Source organism: Marmota monax, unplaced genomic scaffold (genome assembly GCF_021218885.2).
Source record: "Marmota monax isolate L192 unplaced genomic scaffold, Marmota_monax_Labrador192_F-V1.1 WCK01_AAM20220418_F8-fsc00124, whole genome shotgun sequence".
NCBI classification, from domain to species: domain Eukaryota; kingdom Metazoa; phylum Chordata; class Mammalia; order Rodentia; family Sciuridae; genus Marmota; species Marmota monax.
This window is the reverse complement of record NW_026692505.1, coordinates 486,719-505,559: the sequence shown is the minus strand read 5'-3', so window position 1 is coordinate 505,559 and position 18,841 is coordinate 486,719. Positions and strand designations below refer to the sequence as shown.

General features: G+C 38.1%; 1 protein-coding gene across 2 annotated transcripts in view; it reads right to left on the bottom strand.

The window, feature by feature from the left end:
* Positions 1-18,841, bottom strand: part of Pdcd1lg2 (programmed cell death 1 ligand 2) — a 79,859-nt gene that overhangs the window by 44,652 nt on the left and 16,366 nt on the right. For both annotated transcript variants that reach the window (XM_058579695.1, XM_046445853.2), the window contains exon 2: positions 11,955-12,023. In XM_058579695.1, the coding sequence (XP_058435678.1) occupies positions 11,955-12,009 (55 nt within the window). In that variant the 5' untranslated portion in view covers positions 12,010-12,023. The remainder of the gene's footprint in view (positions 1-11,954; positions 12,024-18,841) is intronic.

The following is an 18,841-nucleotide window of genomic DNA, read 5'->3' as shown; positions in this document are numbered from 1 at the left end:
GTTTGACTTCATAATGGCTGCCAATCTTACTGGAGTGAGATGGTATCTTAGGGTGGTTTTGATTTGCATTTCTCTGACAGCTAGAGATGGTGAGCATTTTTCATGTACTTGTTGATTGATTGTATGTCCTCCTCTGAGAAGTGTCTGTTCAGGTCCTTGGCCCATTTGTTGATTGGGTTGTTAGTTATCTTATTGTCTAATTTTTTGAGTTCTTTGTATACTCTGGATATTAGGGCTCTGTCTGAAGTGTGAGGAGTAAAGATTTGTTCCCAGGATGTAGGCTCTCTATTTACCTCTCTTATTGTTTCTTTAGCTGAGAAAAAACTTTTTAGTTTGAGTAAGTCCCATTTGTTGATTCTAGTTATTAACTTTTGTGCTATGGGTGTCCTATTGAGGAATTTGGAGCCCGACCCCACCGACTGTAGATCGTAGCCAACTTTTTCTTCTATCAGACGGCGTGTCTCTGATTTGATACCAAGCTCCTTGATCCATTTTGAATTAACTTTTGTGCATGGCGAGAGAAAGGGATTCAGTTTCATTTTGTTGCATATGGATTTCCAGTTTTCCCAGCACCATTTGTTGAAGATGCTATCCTTCCTCCATTGCATGCTTTTAGCCCCTTTATCAAATATAAGATAGTTGTAGTTTTGTGGATTGGTTTCTGTGTCCTCTATTCTGTACCATTGGTCCACCCGCCTGTTTTGGTACCAGTACCATGCTGTTTTTGTTAATATTGCTCTGTAGTATAGTTTGAAGTCTGGTATCACTATACCGCCTGATTCACACTTCCTGCTTAGCATTGTTTTTGCTATTCTAGGTCTTTTATTTTTCCATATGAATTTCATGATTGCTTTCTCTATTTCTACAAGAAATGCCTTTGGGATTTTGATTGGCATTGCATTAAACCTATAGAGAACTTTTGGTAATATCGCCATTTTGATGATGTTAGTTCTGCCTATCCATGAACAGGGTATATTTTTCCATCTTCTAAGATCTTCTTCTATTTCTCTCTTTAGGGTTCTGTAGTTTTCATTGTATAAGTCTTTCACCTCTTTTGTTAGGTTGATTCCCAAGTATTTTATTTTTTTTGAAGATATTATGAATGGAGTGGTTGTCCTCATTTCCATTTCAGAGGATTTGTCGCTGATATACAGGAATGCCTTTGATTTATGCGTGTTGATTTTATATCCTGCCACTTTGCTGAATTCATTTATTAGCTCTAATAGTTTCTTTGTAGAGCCTTTTGGGTCTGCTAGGTATAGAATCATATCATCTGCAAATAGTGATAATTTAAGTTCTTCTTTTCCTATTTTTATGCCTTTAATTTCTTTCGTCTGTCTAATTGCTGTGGCCAGTGTTTCGAGAACTATGTTGAACAGAAGTGGTGAGAGAGGGCATCCCTGTCTTGTTCCAGATTTTAGAGGGAATGCCTTCAGTTTTTCTCCATTCAGAATGATGCTAGCCTGAGGCTTAGCATAGATTGCTTTTACAATATTGAGGTATGTTCCTGTTATCCCTAGTTTTTCTAGAGTTTTGAACATAAAGGGATGCTGTACTTTCTCGAATGCTTTTTCCGCATCTATGGAGATGATCATATGGTTCTTATTTTTAAGTCTATTGATGTGGTGAATAACATTTATTGATTTCCGTATATTGAACCAGCCTTGCATCCCAGGGATGAATCCTACTTGATCATGGTGCACAATTTTTTTGATATGTTTTTGTATCCGATTCACCAGAATTTTATTGAGGATTTTTGCATCTAGGTTCATTAGAGATATTGGTCTGAAGTTTTCTTTCTTTGAAGTGTCTTTGTCTGGTTTAGGTATCAGGGTGATGTTGGCCTCATACAATGAATTTGGAAGTTCTCCCTCTTTTTCTATTTCCTGAAGTAGCTTGAAAAGTATTGGTATTAGTTCCTCTTTAAAGGTTATGTAAAATTCTGCTGTATACCCATCAGGTCCTGGGCTTTTCTTAGTTGGTAGTCTTTTGATGGTTTCTTCTATTTCCTCGATTGATATTGGTCTGTTTAGGTTCTCTATATCCTCCTGACTCAATCTGGGCAGATCATATGACTTAAGAAATTTATTGATGCCTTCACTATCTTCTAATTTATTGGAGTATAAGGATTCAAAATAATTTTTGATTATCTTCTGTATTTCTGAAGTGTCTGTTGTGATATTGCCTTTTTCATCCCGTATGCTAGTAATTTGAGTTCTCTCTCTTCTTCTCTTCTCTAGCATGGCTAAGGGTCTGTTGATTTTGTTTATTTTTTCAAAGAACCAACTTTTAGTTTTGTCAATTTTTTCAATTGTTTCTTTTGTTTCGATTTCATTAATTTCAGCTCTGATTTTAATTATTTCTTGCCTTCTACTTCTTTTGCTGTTGTTTTGCTCTTCTTTTTCTAGGATTTTGAGATGAAGCATGAGATCATTTATTTGTTGTTTTTTTCTTTTTTTAAGGAATGAACTCCAAGCAATGAATTTTCCTCTTAGAACTGCTTTCAATGTGTCCCATAGATTCCGATATGTTGTGTCTGTGTTTTCATTAATTTCTAAGAATTTTTTAATTTCCTCCTTGATGTCTTCTATAACCCATTGATCATTCAGTAACCTATTGTTCATTCTCCAAGTGATGTATGCTTTTTCCTTCCTTCTTTTATCGTTGATTTTCAGTTTCATTCCATTATGATCAGATAGGATGCATGGTATTATCTCTACTCCTTTATATTGTCTAAGAGTTGCCCTGTGACATAATATGTGATCTATTTTTGAGAACGATCCATGTGCTGCTGAGAAAAAAGTGTAACTGCTTGATGTTGGGTGGTATATTCTATATATGTCAATTAAGTCTAGGTTGTTAATTGTGTTATTGAGTTCTATAGTTTCCTTATTCAACTTTTGTTTGGAAGATCTGTCCAGTGGCAAGAGAGGTGTGTTGAAGTCTCCCATGATTATTGTATGGTGGTCTATTAGACTCTTGAACTTGAGAAGAGTTTGTTTGACGAACATAGCTGCACCATTGTTTGGGGCATATATATTTATTATTATTATGTCTTGTTGGTGTATGGTTCCCTTAAGCAGTATGTAGTGTCCCTCTTTATCCCTTTTGATTAACTTTGGCTTGAAATCTATTTTATTTGATATGAGTATGGACACTCCTGCTTGTTTCCGAAGTCCATATGAGTGATATGATTTTTCCCAACCTTTCACCTTCAGCCTATGTATGTCTTTTCCTATCAAATGCGTCTCCTGTAGGCAGCATATTGTTGGGTCTTGTTTTGAGATCCATTCTACTAGCCTGTGTCTCTTAATTGGTGAGTTTAAGCCATTAACATTTAGGGTTATTATTGAGATATGGGTTGTTCTTCCAGCCATATTTGTTTATTTATGTTACTAAACATGGTTTGTTTTCCTCTTTGATTATTCCCCCCCCCTTTACTGTCCTACCTCCCACTGTTGGTTTTCATTGTTATTTTCCATTTCCTCTTCCTGTAATGTTTTGGCGAGGATGTTTTGAAGAGATGGTTTTCTAGGTGCATATTCTTTTAACTTTTGTTTGTCGTGGAAGGTTTTAATTTCATCTTCCATCCTGAAGCTTAATTTCGCTGGATACACAATTCTTGGTTGGAACCCATTTTCTTTCAGTGTTTGAAATATGTTATTCCAGGATCTTCTAGCTTTCAGAGTCTGTGTTGAAAGATCAGCTGTTATCCTGATTGGCTTGCCCCTAAATGTAATCTGCTTCCTTTCTCTTGTAGCTTTTAAAATTCTCTCCTTATTCTGTATGTTGGGCATCTTCATTATAATGTGTCTAGGTGTGGATCTCTTATAATTTTGCACATTTGGCGTCCTGTAGGCTTTTAGAATTTGGGATTCTGTCTCATTCTTCAAGTCTGGGAAGTTTTCTCGTATTATTTCATTGAATAGATTGCTCATTCCTTTGGTTTGGAGTTCTATACCTTCCTGTATCCCAATGACTCTTAAGTTTGGTCTCTTAATGTTATCCCATATTTCTTGGATGTTCTGGTCATGGTTTCTTCACAGTCTTGCTGAGCTGTCTATGTTCTTTTCAAGTTGAAATACTTTGTCTTCATTGTCTGATGTTCTATCTTCTAAGTGTTCTACTCTGCTGGTAGTACTCTCAATTGAGTTTTTAAGTTGGTTTATTGCTTCCTGCATTTCTAGGATTTCTGTTTGTTTGTTTTTTATAACCTCTATCTCCCTGTATAGTTGATCCTTTGCTTCCTGGATTTGTTTGTGTAATTCCTTGTCGAAGTGATCTTTCATTGTCTGATTTTGCTGTCTAATTTCTTCCTTGATACTCCAGATCATCTGAAGCATATATATCCTGAATTCTTTATCTGACATTCCATCTGCTGCAGCTGTTACCTCTTCTAAAGTTGAGCTGACCTGCATTGCTTGTAGTCCTTTCTTTCCTTGTCTTTTCATACTGCTTGTGTTTCTTTCTTCTTGGTGAAACTGTTGTGTTTTTGAAATTTTTCCCCCCCTATATATTTATATTGCTCTTGTATAGTTGAAAAGTCTCCCTTGCAGGTGCGGGCGGGGGCTCTGCTCTGCCCCTCCTGCAATTGGTGTGAGGTGTCTACCACGCCCGCGGACCCCTGGGCCTGATCCGCCGTTCTGTCGCAGTTCTGCCTACCTTGCAGGTGGGGGCGAAGGCTCTGTCCTGCCCCTCCTACCACACCCGGGGACCGCTAGGCCTGATCTGCAGGTTGGTCGCAGGTCTCCCCACCTTGCGGGCACGGGTATCAGTTCCTCTCCGCCCCCACTCCAATTGGGGTCACTTGACCACTACACAGGCGGGCCGCTGGGCCTGATCTGGGCGCGGGCGAAGGCTCTGCTCTGCCCCTACTCCAGTTGGGGTGAAGTGTATACCACGCTGGCAGGCCGCTGGGCCTGATCCACCGGTCTGTCGCAGGTCTGCTTACCTTGCCGGCGCGGGCAGTGGCTCTGCCCTGCCGCTCCTACCATGCCTGCAGACCGCTGGGCCTGATCTGTAGGTTGGTCGCAGGTCTGCCTACCTTGCGGGTGCGGGCGGCGGCCCCTCTCCTCCCCTCTGGCTCGACGACAAAGCGAGAGAGACTCGGGTATCTGTGACTCACCCTCCCTACCAGGGGACCAACCTACCACAGTTTCTTTATCCATTTATCTATTGAAGGGCATCTAGGTGGGTTCCACAATTTAGCTATTGTGAATTGTGCTGCTATAAACATTGATGTGGCTGCATCACTGTAGTATGCTGTTTTTAAGTTCTTTGGGTATAAACTGAGGAGTGGGATAGCTGGGTCAATGGTGGTTCCATTCCAAATGTTCTAAGGAATCTCCATACTGCTTTCCAGATTGGCTGCACTAATTTGCAGTCCCCAGCAATGTAAGAGTGTGCCTTTTTCCCCCACATCCTCGTCAACACTTATTGTTGTTTATATTCCTAGTAACTGCCATTCTAACTGGAGTGAGATGAAATCTTAGAGTAGTTTTGATTTGCATTTCTCTAATTGCTAGAGATGTTGAACATTTTTTACATATTTGTTGATCAATTGTATATCTTCTTCTGAGAAGTGTTTGTTCAGTTCCTGAGCCCATTTTTTAATTGGGTTATTTGATTTTTTGGTGTTAAGTCCTTGAAATTTAACACTTTTGGTCCTTGAAACTCTAGCCAGAGCAAATAGACAGACAAAACTAATTAAAGGGATACAAATAGGAAAAGAAGAACTCAAACTATCACTATTTGCTAATGACATGATTCTATACTTAGAGGATCTGAAAAATTCCACCAGAAAACGTCTAGAATTAATAAATGAATTCAGCAAAGTAGCAGGATATGAAATCAACAGCCATAAATCAAATACATTTCTGTACATCAGTGACAAATCCTCTGAAAGAGAAATTAGAAAAACTACCTCATTCACAATAGCCTCAAAAATATATATATTTGGGGATAAACTTGATGAAAGAGGTGAAAGACCATCTCTAATGAAAACTACAGAATACTAAACAAAGAAATTAAAGAAGACCTTAGAAGATGGAAAGATTTCCTCTGTTCTTGGATAGGTAGAATTAATATTGTCAAAATGACCATACTCCCAAAAGCACTATACAGATGTAATGCAATTTAAATCAAAATCCCAATGACATTTCTAGAAATAGAAAAAGCAATCATGAAATTCTTTTGAAAAAATAAGAAACTCATAATAGCCAAAGCAATCCTTAGCAAGAAGAGTGAAGCAGATGGCATCACAATTCCATACCTTAAACTATACTATAGAGCAATAGTAACAAAAACAGCATGCTATTCACACCAAAATAGACTTGTAGAACATTGGTACAGAATAGAAGACACAGAGACAAACCTACATAAATACAGTTATCTCATACTAATCAAAGGTACCAAAAGCACATATTGGAGAAAAGATAGTCTCTTCAACAAATGGTGCTGGGAAAACTGGAAATCCATATACAGCAAAATGAAATTAAACCCTTATCTCTCATCATGCACAAAACTCAACTCAAAGTGGAACAAGGACCTAGGAATTAGTCCAGAGACACTATGTCTAATTGAAAAAAAAGTAGGCCCAAATCTTCATCATGTTGGATTAGGCCTCTATTTCTTTAACAAGACTCCTAAAACACAAGAAATAAAATCATGAATCAATAAATATGATGGATTCAAACTGAAAAGCTTCTTTTCAGCAAAATAAAACTAATGGCATTCTTTATGTAACTAGAAAAAATAATTCTAAAATTTACATGGAACCACAGAAAAAAACCCTAATAGCTGAAGTCATTTTTAGCAAAAAGAATGAAGCAGCTGACATTACACTACCTGAGTTCAAGTCTATTACAGATGTGTAGTAATCTAAACAGCACAGCATTGGCATAAAAACAGACACACAAACCAATGGAACTGAATAGAATGCCTAGAAGTAAATTCATGTATTTATAGCCAATGAATTTTTTACAAAAGTGCAATGTCTTTTTTAATAAATGTTGTTGGGAGAATTGGGTATCCAATTTTATGCAGAAGAATGATGCAATCTCTATCTCTAATCAGTTACAAAGATCATCTCATGCTATATTAAAGATTTAAATATAAGACCTTCAATTATGAAACCACTAGAAGAAAGCAGAGGAAATGCTTTAGGACCTTGGACTGGGTAAGGATTTTTTGTCCTAGACCCTCAAAACACAGGAAATGAGAGCAAAAATAATCAAATGGGGTAACATAAAACTAAAAAGCTTCTGAACATCAAAGAAAACTCTCAACAGAGTGCAGATGCAACCTATATAATGGGGAAGATGTTTGCAATGTATACAGCTGACAAGGGGTTTATATCTAGAACATACAAGGAACTCCAAAAACTCAAGAGCAAAGATCAGATAACTCAATTTTAAAAATGGACAGTAGATCTAAATAGACATTCCTCAAAAGAAGACATATAAATGGCCAACAAGTGCATGAAAATGACTCAACATCACTAAGCACTGGAGAAATGCAAATTAAAACCACAGTGAGGTATGACTAATACCTCAACCAGTAAGAATGGCTAATATCAAGAAGACAAAAGGTTAACAAGTACTGGCAGGGATGTGGAAAAAGGGGAATTCTTGAACACTTTTGGTGGGAATGTAAATTAGCTATTATGGAAAACAGTATGGAGTTGCTTAAAAAATTTAAAATAGAATAATCATATGATCCAACAGTTACCCTTTGGGTGTATAATCCAAAAGAAATGAAATCAGTATGTCAAAGAAAAATCTGTACTTCCATGTTTGCTGCAGAACTATTTACAGTAGCAAAGAAATGTAAACAACCTAAGTTTCTGTCAGCTGATGAACAGATAAAGCAAATGTGGTACACGCGCATGATAGAATACTATTCAGCCATAAAAAAATGAAATTCTGACATTTTCAACAACATGGATTGAACTGGAGATCATTAAGATAAGTGACATAAAGCAAGCATAGAAAGACAAGTGTCACATATGTGGACTTGTCTTCATATGTGGAATCCAAAAAAAGGTTGATTTCATAGAAGCTGAGAAGAGAATGATGTTTACCAGAGGCCAAGAATAGTAGGTAGGGCAGGGGGAGGGATTGTGAAGAGCTGATCAACATATCTAAGACTCAGATAGGACTCACTGGATTACTATTGCATGATATGGTGACTATAGGTGTAGTATACATTTCAAAAAGCTAGAAGAAAGGATTTTGAAAGTTTTCACTGCTAAGAAATGATAAATGTTTGAAGAAATAAATATGGTTAGCCTGATTTAAACATTATATGATGTATAATGTTTGATACTATACATAATATCTCATTAATATGTACATCTTTTATGTGTTTATGTATTAGTAATTTTTTTTTTTTAATTTGGAGGAGGATTTCTCATTTGGCCAATGATGGAACTGTTCTGGATCTTGATTGTGATGGGGGTTTATACGACTACACACATTTGTCAAAATTCACAGATGAATTTTATGTATGTAAACTTAAAAATTAAAAATATGAAAATGTTCCTAACATTTTACTTCAGACTTTATAGATAATTCAGTACAGCATGTTTGGAGCCTACAAGTAAGAAAAGAGTTAATGATTAGTAGTTTACTGGAATCATATTTCTAGTCAACCTTTGTTGCTGTCTTTGGGAGGCACATTTTTTTTTCTAGCATTAATCCAGGAAAAAATTGAAATTACTGCAGTGCCCATCAGTAGGGAATTGGTTAAGTGAATCACAGCATGTTTAATGAAATATATAGTCATTTAAAGTTTTTTTTTAAAGGGGGACAGAAAGGATAGTGCTATGGGGAGTGTTTGGATAGATTAATCAAGGCATGGGCAGATGAAGACATTCTGGGGAATTGGCAAAGATCCACTTCTTGATAAGGGTGGTGCTTATAAAAGGGTTCAGTAACATTAAGCTTTACATTTGTTTCATGTGTTTTTCTGCATCTATGGTATGTTTTACCACCAGAAAGTTTTTAAAAAGAAAAATTATAAGAAACTATTTAATTAGGACTGGGTTTATGGTAGAGCACTTGCCTAGCATGTGTGAGGCACTGGGTTTGATCCTCAGCACCACATAAAAATAAATAAGTAAAGTTATTATGTCCATCTTCTGCTAAAAATATTTTTTAAAAAACTTATTTATTTAAGTAAAATGTACATCTGTGACCCTACCACCCATCCAAAGAACTGGAACATTACTAATAAGACATATCTACCAGAGGTAATTGACACCTGCATATTGTGCTTTGTCTTATATGTATATGTATGTTTTAAGTAATATATTATTTATAAAAATGATATTGTGCTATATACCATATTTCTGGGCTTGACTTTTTTTTTAGGCTCAACATTATGCAATTCACATAGATAGATGCAGTGGCATGTTTTGTAATTAATTTATTTGCTCACAGTATAATATTCTATTTTGTTCATAATCCATAATTTCTTTATCTATTTTCCAGAATGCCTGGGTTGTTTTTTTTATTTGAAATGATGAAATGCTGCTATAAGCATTATTTTTAAAATTTAAAAATAGAAATGTATGCAGAGAGTACTAAGGCATTATATTGACACAATTCAAATATGGTGTTTTTCCTTTTCAATGAAGAGTGCAGGTGGAAGGTTGCACAAGGAACAATGAAGCAATGGGGTCTTCAGTGTGGCCACCGAAGGTACGACTCTCCCAGGAGCAGGATGTGGTAGCCTGATTGCTCTCATATGCTTTTTTAAGGGTTTCTTTTATTTTCAAAATTATATTTTTACTATACAAATAATTCCTAAATTCAATTTTTTGTTTAAAAGTTTTAAAATGAGTAAACATGGTGGATAAAATTGTCCTTTCTACAGCATCCCAGATCTTTTTTCCCTTACCAGAAGTAAACACTCAGATTCTTTGATTTCTAGGTGTTTCAGTTTTCTTTCATCTTTGAAATGCAAACTCTTTAATTAGGGAGATGTGAAATGACAAGGTTTTAAACCAACTCCTGAGGAGAAGGCATTCTAAAAATAAGGCATTTAATGTTTGTCTGAACTGAAATTATCGGCAGTGTGGAAAGCAGAGTAAAATTCTGAGTTTGTGGAAAATCAGGGAAGTAATGATTTTAACTACTTTTTGGTTAATTTTTCAACTATCATCCATATGTTTTATTTTTTGAAATGTTCAGAATGAACTTTCAATAGATATCTATATTCAGATCTATGTACAAAATCTATTCCCAAGTTGGAAGACTTATGAATTTGTCTTCCATATTTGCTTACTGCCATTGTTGTAGCCCAGTAAAGTAGAAAGGACAATAAATCTGTTGAAATCTTTCATGTACCACCAAACTATGTAATTTTAAGAAAATTAATAACTTTCTCAAGTCTGTTTCTCCACCTTCCCAATGGTTATTGTGAAGATGAAATGACATATAACATTGGTAAATTGCCTAGCATAGTGTCAGGTATTTAGTTCATGTCCTTAGTAAATATGATCTCTATTCCCTATGCCCTTTAGTATACCTAATGGAGAGCTAGTGCCTTCTCATTGCCTTGTGCTGTTTACCTTAAAAAGAAAAATTCTTTCTCTTCAGAAAGATCAATGATGGATTAAAAATGTCTATCTCTTTTTTTTTTTCTAGGAGAAAAGACCAAAACAAAACAAAACAAAAACAAAAACACCATTGAGCATTTAAACTACAAACCCACAGAGGTTGCACAATCCCCAAGGTTTCACCTGAAGCACTCAGTCCTCTCAGGGGACAGGGAACTCTAGTTTCAGACCCTTCTTTTGAACTTTGGTCACACTAATTACTTTATGAAACTTAAAGCCCTTCTGTATAAAGCGGGTGCTTGCACCTTTTGCATGTCTCTAAAATCCCAGCCAAGTAGGATTCCTTGCAAAGGAAACAAGGTGCTTCTTTAGCGCGTACTGCTGGCACAGGGTAGGAGGAGGCAGAATATTTGAGTCTTCCTTTGAGGAGGGTGCCAAATCTATGTTTCCAGGACCAGAAAAGGCTGGGCAGCCCAAGTAAGGGAGGGGAACATAGCTGAGAAAAGAACCTTCTGGGGCCACCTGGACTGGGAAAGAAAGCTCTTCAAAAGGTTATCAAGTGCCAAAGGGTTATTTGTCAACCAAGAGCAGAATGTTAGGTGATTTCCATGGGATTAGGGCTGCTACCACCAAGGACTTTATCCCCCTTTCCACCTCTTTCTTTCTCTCTTACCTCCTGTCATTTGACCAAAATGATTCACTCCTGGTCCTTACTGCACACTCTAAGGGTCTGAAGTCTGTTTGCCAGGAAAACAATCAGTTCTTAAATGGCTCCTTTCCACTTGCCCACATCCTTCAGTAGATGACCCATCTTCAAGTCTAAAGGCAGAACCTTCAGATGCATTATTCACTGGGGCTTTAGGAAGACTCTGAGTTTTCAATTCAAGTAGTCCACATTAAGGTAAGAATGACCAAAGGCTGCTACTGTTGCATTTTAAAAGAGCAACTCACATGAAAGTATAATAATAGGTAGAATGTCTTCAAGAGACCCTGCTCTAATAAAGTCCTCTAGATGTTTTGGACCTTGTCTACTCACTCTCCCTGCCACAAGGGAAGGGGAAAGCCCCTTGGCATTTCACCTTTAAGAAACTCGTTGCTGATCTCTAGTATCAGTTCAGATGCATGTGGCCTGAGTAGTCATGCCTTCTTGTCATTACTCTTATTGGATAATGCGGATGGATGGATCAATATCCTCAGTCCCCATTTTTATAAGAAAGGGACATTAGAATACACAAGCCACCCTGACACGATTCTTTTGCTTGAAGCAGCCAGTAATCATACTTCCCCTCAAAGAAAGCCTTCAGCCTGAGGACCACAGGCTCGTTATTGGCCTGAGTGAGGGGCCACTACCTACTCCCCTCCAGGACCCCTCCCTCCCTTTGTCTTTTCTTACCTGCTGCCTGATGAAGCTGCGATCCTAGGTTCAACACTAGCAGGAGGAAGAACATGTTCTGTATTTGATCTGAAATAGACAATTGAAAGTTTCAGAGCCTAACACAGCCTTCCTGGGCCTCATGATTTGGTGATTTGCTTACTCCTGAGAATAGGGTAAAGACCCATAAATAAATATTTTGGGGGAAGGCATAAATGGCAGGGGAGCAGAAATGCAAAGAGAAGTTGTAGTTTGACTGTCTGGAGGATAGGGGATGTAGCGTAGAAGGAAGTGAGACAGTCTTTCTCAGTCCAAACGAGAAGCTATTCTTCCTATTCTAATGGCTTTTTCTGAAGATGAACCAGTTTTCATGAGTTGCCCACACTGGTGGTTATCTGCACCTCTTTGTGTCTGCCACAAAACTTTACATCATACTCCCCATCCCCCCAATAGCAGGCCCTCAAATACCAGATGTGTCTTGTCAAATGGATAATGCACACCACCTTCTCTAGCTGGATTGGAAATCAGGGAATTGGATATTTGAGAACAGGGTTTGGTAGAAACAGAGCTGTGTTCTCAGTAAATACTTGCTAGTTGGCTGAGTAGAATAGTAGAGCTGTCTTGAGTGCTGCAATCCATGTGCCCATCATGTGACTTATCTCTTACCAAGAGGTTTAAATGGAGAAGATGGAGAGTAGGTTCTGATGGGGGTTGCCCCACCTTGGTCCTGCTCTACCTCCTGTGCTTCTACCTTTGATCCCAGGCTTTTTCCATCCAAAGGATGGCCTTAGTTGAAGGGAAAAGAGACAGGGCACACACAGCTATTTTATCCTCAAAGGGACTTTACAACTTTTATTAGCAAAGGGACCATTTCTCAAGGAACATCTGTTGGAGCCATACATCTGAGGCAATAATGGCAGAGATACTCTGAGTGTAATGGAAAGTCAGTTGAACATTTGGACCAGCAGAATGACATGACCTCATTTACATTTCTAAAAGAGGGCTCAGCTTTGGCTAGGGAGGAGAGGCAGTTGGTAACATTAGAAGCAGGAAGATCAGTTAGGAATATCTTTGCAGAAATGATGATAGCTTGGATTAGGTGTTGGGGCTAGTGAAGGTGACAAGTAGTCTGTTGAGGCATTTATGCATTTTTCTTTGTCTTTTAAGTTTATTCTAAAAATTTCAACAGCTTTATGAAAGTATAGCTGACATACAAAAGAAAGCAATTTCTTAAAAAAGAGAAAGTAATCTCTGTGTGTGTATGTGTTTAAAACAGACTTTTAAAATTCTACAATACAATTCAATGGTCTTTAATATATTCACAGAGTTGTGCAACCAATACCACTATCTACTTTTGGAACATTTCAATTACCCTAAAAGGAGCCATACTATTAAAAGAAACTCCCCATTTCCCTGTCCCTCTCTCCATAACCTCTAACTACCCCTAATCTGCTTCCTGTCTCTGTCAATTGCTTATACTGGTCATTTCATATAAATGGAATCATACAATGCATGGCTTTTTGTGACTGGCTTCCTTTACTGAACATAATGTTGTCAAACTTTATCTGTGTTGTAACACATCAATACTTCTTTATTTTTTTATGATTGAATAATATTAAATTGTATAATATAATGCATTTTGTTTATCCATTCATCTGTTGATTGATACTCAAATTTTTCCACTTGTTGACTATTTTGAATAACTCTTCTATGAATATTCATGTACAAGTTTTGTGGAGATATATATGTATGTATATATATATATATATATATATATATATATTCTCGTGGATATATATATATGTATATATATATACATATATATCTCCAAGAGACTATATATATATATATATATATATATATATATGTGTGTGTGTGTGTGTGTGTGTGTATGTGTATGTCTAATAGTCATTTGAAATGCCTATTAGACTGGCAAGTGGAGGTGTTCAGGAGGCAGTTGGATAACAGGTCCAAATACATAGTGTGTGTGTGTGTGTGTCTATATATATATAAATAAATTGCTGGCTCAAATGGTAACTCTGCGTTTCAGTCTTTGAGGAACTGCCAAACTCTTTATCAAACATATGTTTGAAAATATATTCTCCCATTTTGTAGATTGTCTTCAAAGCTTTTTGATAGCATTCTTCAAAGCATAAATGTTTTAATTTAAAATTAACTTCAAAGAACATATAAATTTAATTTTGATGAAGTTCAGATGATCTACTTTTTTCTTTTATTGTTTGTGCTTTTGGTGTCATATCAAGGAAACTGTTGCCTGATCTGAGGTTACAAAGATTTACATCTATGTTTTCTCCTAAGAAATAAATATATTCTAGTTCTTATACTTAGGTTTCTGATTCATTTTGAATTAATTTTTGCATATGATATGAGGTAAGGCTCTAAACTCATTCTTTGGTACATAGACATCCAGTTGTTCCTGAATAATTTGTTGAAAAACTATACTTTCTCTATTGAGTTGGCTTGGCACCTTGCGAAAAATTGCTTGACCAGAGATGTGTGGGTTTATTTCTGGACCTCCAATTCAGTTTTCATCTCCATTTCTCCTATGGGAGTACCACACAGTAGTGAATACAATAGCTTTGCGGTAAGTTTTGAAAACAGGAAGTATGAGTCCTTCAACTTTGTTCTTCCTTTTCAAACTCCCCCGCACCCCCCACCCCCGCCCTGTCCCATTCTGGCTCCTTTGAATTTCCATATGAGTTAGAATGGGCTTGTTTATTTGTGGGGGAAAAAAGTTGAAAATTTGGTAGGAATTGTATCAAATCTGTAGATCTGTCACAGGAGAAGAGATGTCTCTGGAGAAGGGTCCAAGGAGAGGGGAACTCAACTCAGGATAAGAAGGGTTCTTGGCATAAGTGGTGGGAAAGAATTTCAGCACGAGCCATACAAAGGCATACACAGAAATTTATTTAGGAAGAAGATACACATTCAAGAGAGAATGTAGACTGTCTCGAGAGCAAAATGGAGAGGCCTGAAGGAAAAGCAGGTTTAAGAGAGGAAACTACAAGTTATATTTCATGTTTGTATGATTTGAAATGCCTATTAGACTGGCAAGTAGAGGTGTTCAGGAGGCAGTTGGATAACAGGTCTAAAGCTTGAGAAAGAGATAACTTAAGAGTCATCAACACATAAGTGTTCTTTAGATCCATAAGCTGCATGACATTGCCTATGGAGAGACAGGGAAGTGAAAGTAGACAAAACTGACATGTGCGGCATTTCAACATTTATAGATCTTGGTGAAGAGAGGGCATCAGCAAAGAAGACTGAGAAGAAGGGTAACGGGGCAAATGATAGTATATATTAACCGTATCCTTCGATCTCTGTATTCTAATGCTTTGATTTCCTGGAGGCTTGCTGATCCTAAAGGGGTTGCCCTTCCCTAGGTTAGCCAGTTACAAGAAGTAGGAAACAATATGCACATGAACACACCTTTCAATTGCAAACCAACCAACCCAGAGTTCATACTCTCAACCACTTCCTTTATTGTGCCCTTCCACATTTACAGTTACCAATCACTTGCCCTAATCACCCCAACCCCAGAAAAGTAGAGAGAGCTCCTATGGTCCAGGGCCTACAGAAATCATTCATATTAGTCAACCATGAATCTGCTTTCCTTGTCTCACCTGCTCCTTCTTATGGAAACCACAGTAAAGGTGCCTGCCCATGTGTCCCACATACCTCCTTTGCCCCGTGACTGATCTTGGCGCTTCCCTATGTAGCCCCTGCACTTGCATCCTTTTTTCTTGGGATCTTGAGTATAACAAACTATCTTTCCAATGGCTGAGGGTTGGCCACATGGGACATAAATTCCTTAAGTAACAAAGTGCTTAAATTGTTTTTCTTCAGGAAAGGCCTTCCGAATCCCCTCAAGGACAATGTGATCAGCTGTTCAAGAATGGACATGTGCAGAAGCAGCTAGCTCCTCTGGTCAATGACCTTTTGACGTCAAATGTTCCAAATTCCCTGCATAGCACATAACTCCCTCAGGAAAGAAAGATGTTCCTTCTGAGGCACAGTGACCATCTTTGCCTTGCAGAGGAATCTCAAACTCCCTCTTCTTGACAATCAATCAACAAGCAGTTTCTCCCTTCTCCCTCTCTGTAAATTTGCATTTACACAATTTACATCATTAAGGATGTAATTTGTGCATCAGGGAGACAGATATGAGCCTTTCCCCCCTCTGCTCCTGACTTCCTTGCCAGGTGACCTTCCAAGAAAGTTATTTCTTTTTGCCATAATATCAGCTTTTATGTACACAGGCAATGAGACCTTGTTTGGTATCAATGACAGTTGCCTCCTGATCTGTTGGCCTCACCATATATAAATACTAATAAAACTTACATTTTAAAACACGGCACTACAAGGAAGGAGCGACTGATAGAGGTAAATGTTGCTGCAAGTTGGATTTAGTAGTATGGAAGTCATCCATGATCTTGACAAGTGCACGTGAAAGTTCTAGTTACATTCAAGAGGTAAAGATGTAGAGATGATAGAATGTAGCCAACTCTTTAGAGAAGAGTGTTACAAAACCATGAAGAGAAATGAATCAGTAACTAGAGGGAAATGTGAGGTCCATAGTTGGTTGTACTCTTGGTTTTATTTTCAGAAATATGAGACAGGTAACAAATGGGAGCTTTCCACAGGGAAGTGCTCATGGCACACCTAGCTGAACTTGACAATAGTCTTCCTCATCAAGATGGAAGTATACCAGGATGAGGTAGGAGGATTGAAAGTTCTAGGCCAGCCTGGGAAATTTTGTGAGACATTGTCTCAAAATAAAATAAAAAAGACTGTGGATGTAGCTCAGTGGTAGAGTGCCCCTGGATTCAATTCTTAGTACCCACCCCCGCTCCCCACACAATAAAGAAAATGTAATTTGAAAAGGTATCATCATAGGCACTTAGCAATTGTGAGCTGATTAGCACTTTTAAGCACTTTTGAGCAGCACTTACCAACTTCCTATTTTTAGAACATGAAAGAATGACATAACATAGTGCTAATAACAGAAAGGACTCCTGGATGGCCCATCTCTGGCTTTAACTTCTCCTTCTTCCTTGCCCATCCAACGGGACTTTCCTGACATACTGTGCCCTTGGCAAAACTGAGGGACAGACATTGTTACAAAAGTACTTTCCAACCACAATTCTCCTGTATTAAACTTTCTTCTAAGAAAAAAATGTGCTCCGTGAAATGGTTAAGAGCTCAGTCTCTAAAATCAGACACATCTAGTTTCAAAGTCTGGGCTTACAAATTATTAGCCTCTAACACCTTGGACAACTTGTGAAAACTGTGTTTTATTTTCCTGGAATACCAATAATAATAATAGCCACCTCAAGACAGAATCTTGAGGGTCATCTTCAACCTACTCATCTCTCATCTGCCAAATCCAGTCCATCCCTTAGTTCTGTTATTTCGGAGGCAGGAAGATAGATCTTCCATACATAGCCAGGATAAGGGTGTTGAAGAAGGACAGGGGACACCATGCCAACCTGAAAGAGACATTGGGTCTGAAGGACATCCTGTGACTTGCTCTCCATGCATTTAACCACAATATCTTCTTCTGACCTAGAATACCTGTTTCTATTCTTCACATCTTTAGTCACTGCATCCCTTCCTTAGTTACTCTTGCCCTTACCCCTAGCAACAGCCAACCACAAGCAGACCTCTACCTGAAATGCTTCCTCTAATAGATGTGTCAAAAACCACCAGGTGAGAACTGACCTCTTAATGATGTAAATAAAGGATTGAAATTATGCATTCCTGATTGGTTTATTAAGCCCAGACCTTGAAGAGCTTGATTGGTCCATGCTGATATCCCTCAACCCACCAATCATCAGACATGCCTTTAAAAACCCCGAGACAACAGATACCTGTTGGCATCCCTCTTGGGGCCCCTCCCTTTTGGGAACTCTGCTTCTTTCTATTACTTTAATAAATCCTATTATTTTGCTCTCATCCTTGTGTCCCTGGATTTCATTCCTTGAATTTGTGAGACGAAGAACCCAACTGCTTAACTTCCGGTTACATTTCTACCTCTTTGATGCTGCTTAGATGACCTCTGTTTTCTGCACCCCATTACCATAACCTCCATTCATCTTCTTGTTATTTTTCGTTATCTCATTGCAGAGGCTCCTCACTGCTGCTTTCCCTTCTTGTCTTGCTTCCCTCAGCTCTATTCTCCATTTACTGAAGTAGAGGCCAACACCATTGGAGTCATGCTCAACTCTTTTCTTCTTTCACCCTATAGCTAATTCACTAACAAGTCCTGCGGACCCTTCCTTCGATTATATCCAGAACACGACCTCTTCTCATCGTCTTCTCTGCTTCCTTATCACTCAGTGCCATTATCATCTCTTATGGTGTTGCAACAGTCTGATAATTGGATGCTATGGTTCTAATCTCAGCTTTCTCAAGTTGATTTTTAACACAGCAGACAGAATGATTCTTCAAAAATATGAGTCAAATCCTGTGTGCTGATGGCTTAACATTTCACACAGAGGAAAGTCCAAAGTCCTTCCAATAGCCCAAGCAAGAAAGAGCTCTCTTTTGGGCTCCATCCTTTGGAAGCTTCCACTGTGGCCAATCCTCTCCCTGCAGTGTAAGGTGTTTGAAGAACCAAGAGGGCTCCTCTGGAAGCTTTTACCTTCCCACCCCATCTCTCACAATTGGGGTCTTTGGGACTTGGGATTCCCTGTCTGAATGGCTCTAAGCTTGCTCCCAGGCCTGTGTGTCTTCCTTCCAAGATCCAGCTCCCAAGGACAGATCTGGCAGTGTGCCACTTTCCACAATCTGGACACCTTCATTGCTCTTTCTGGTAATGTTGTATTTTGCAAAATTGTAACAGCAACTCTACCCTCACTTCAGCATTTTTAACTTTCCTTACCCAT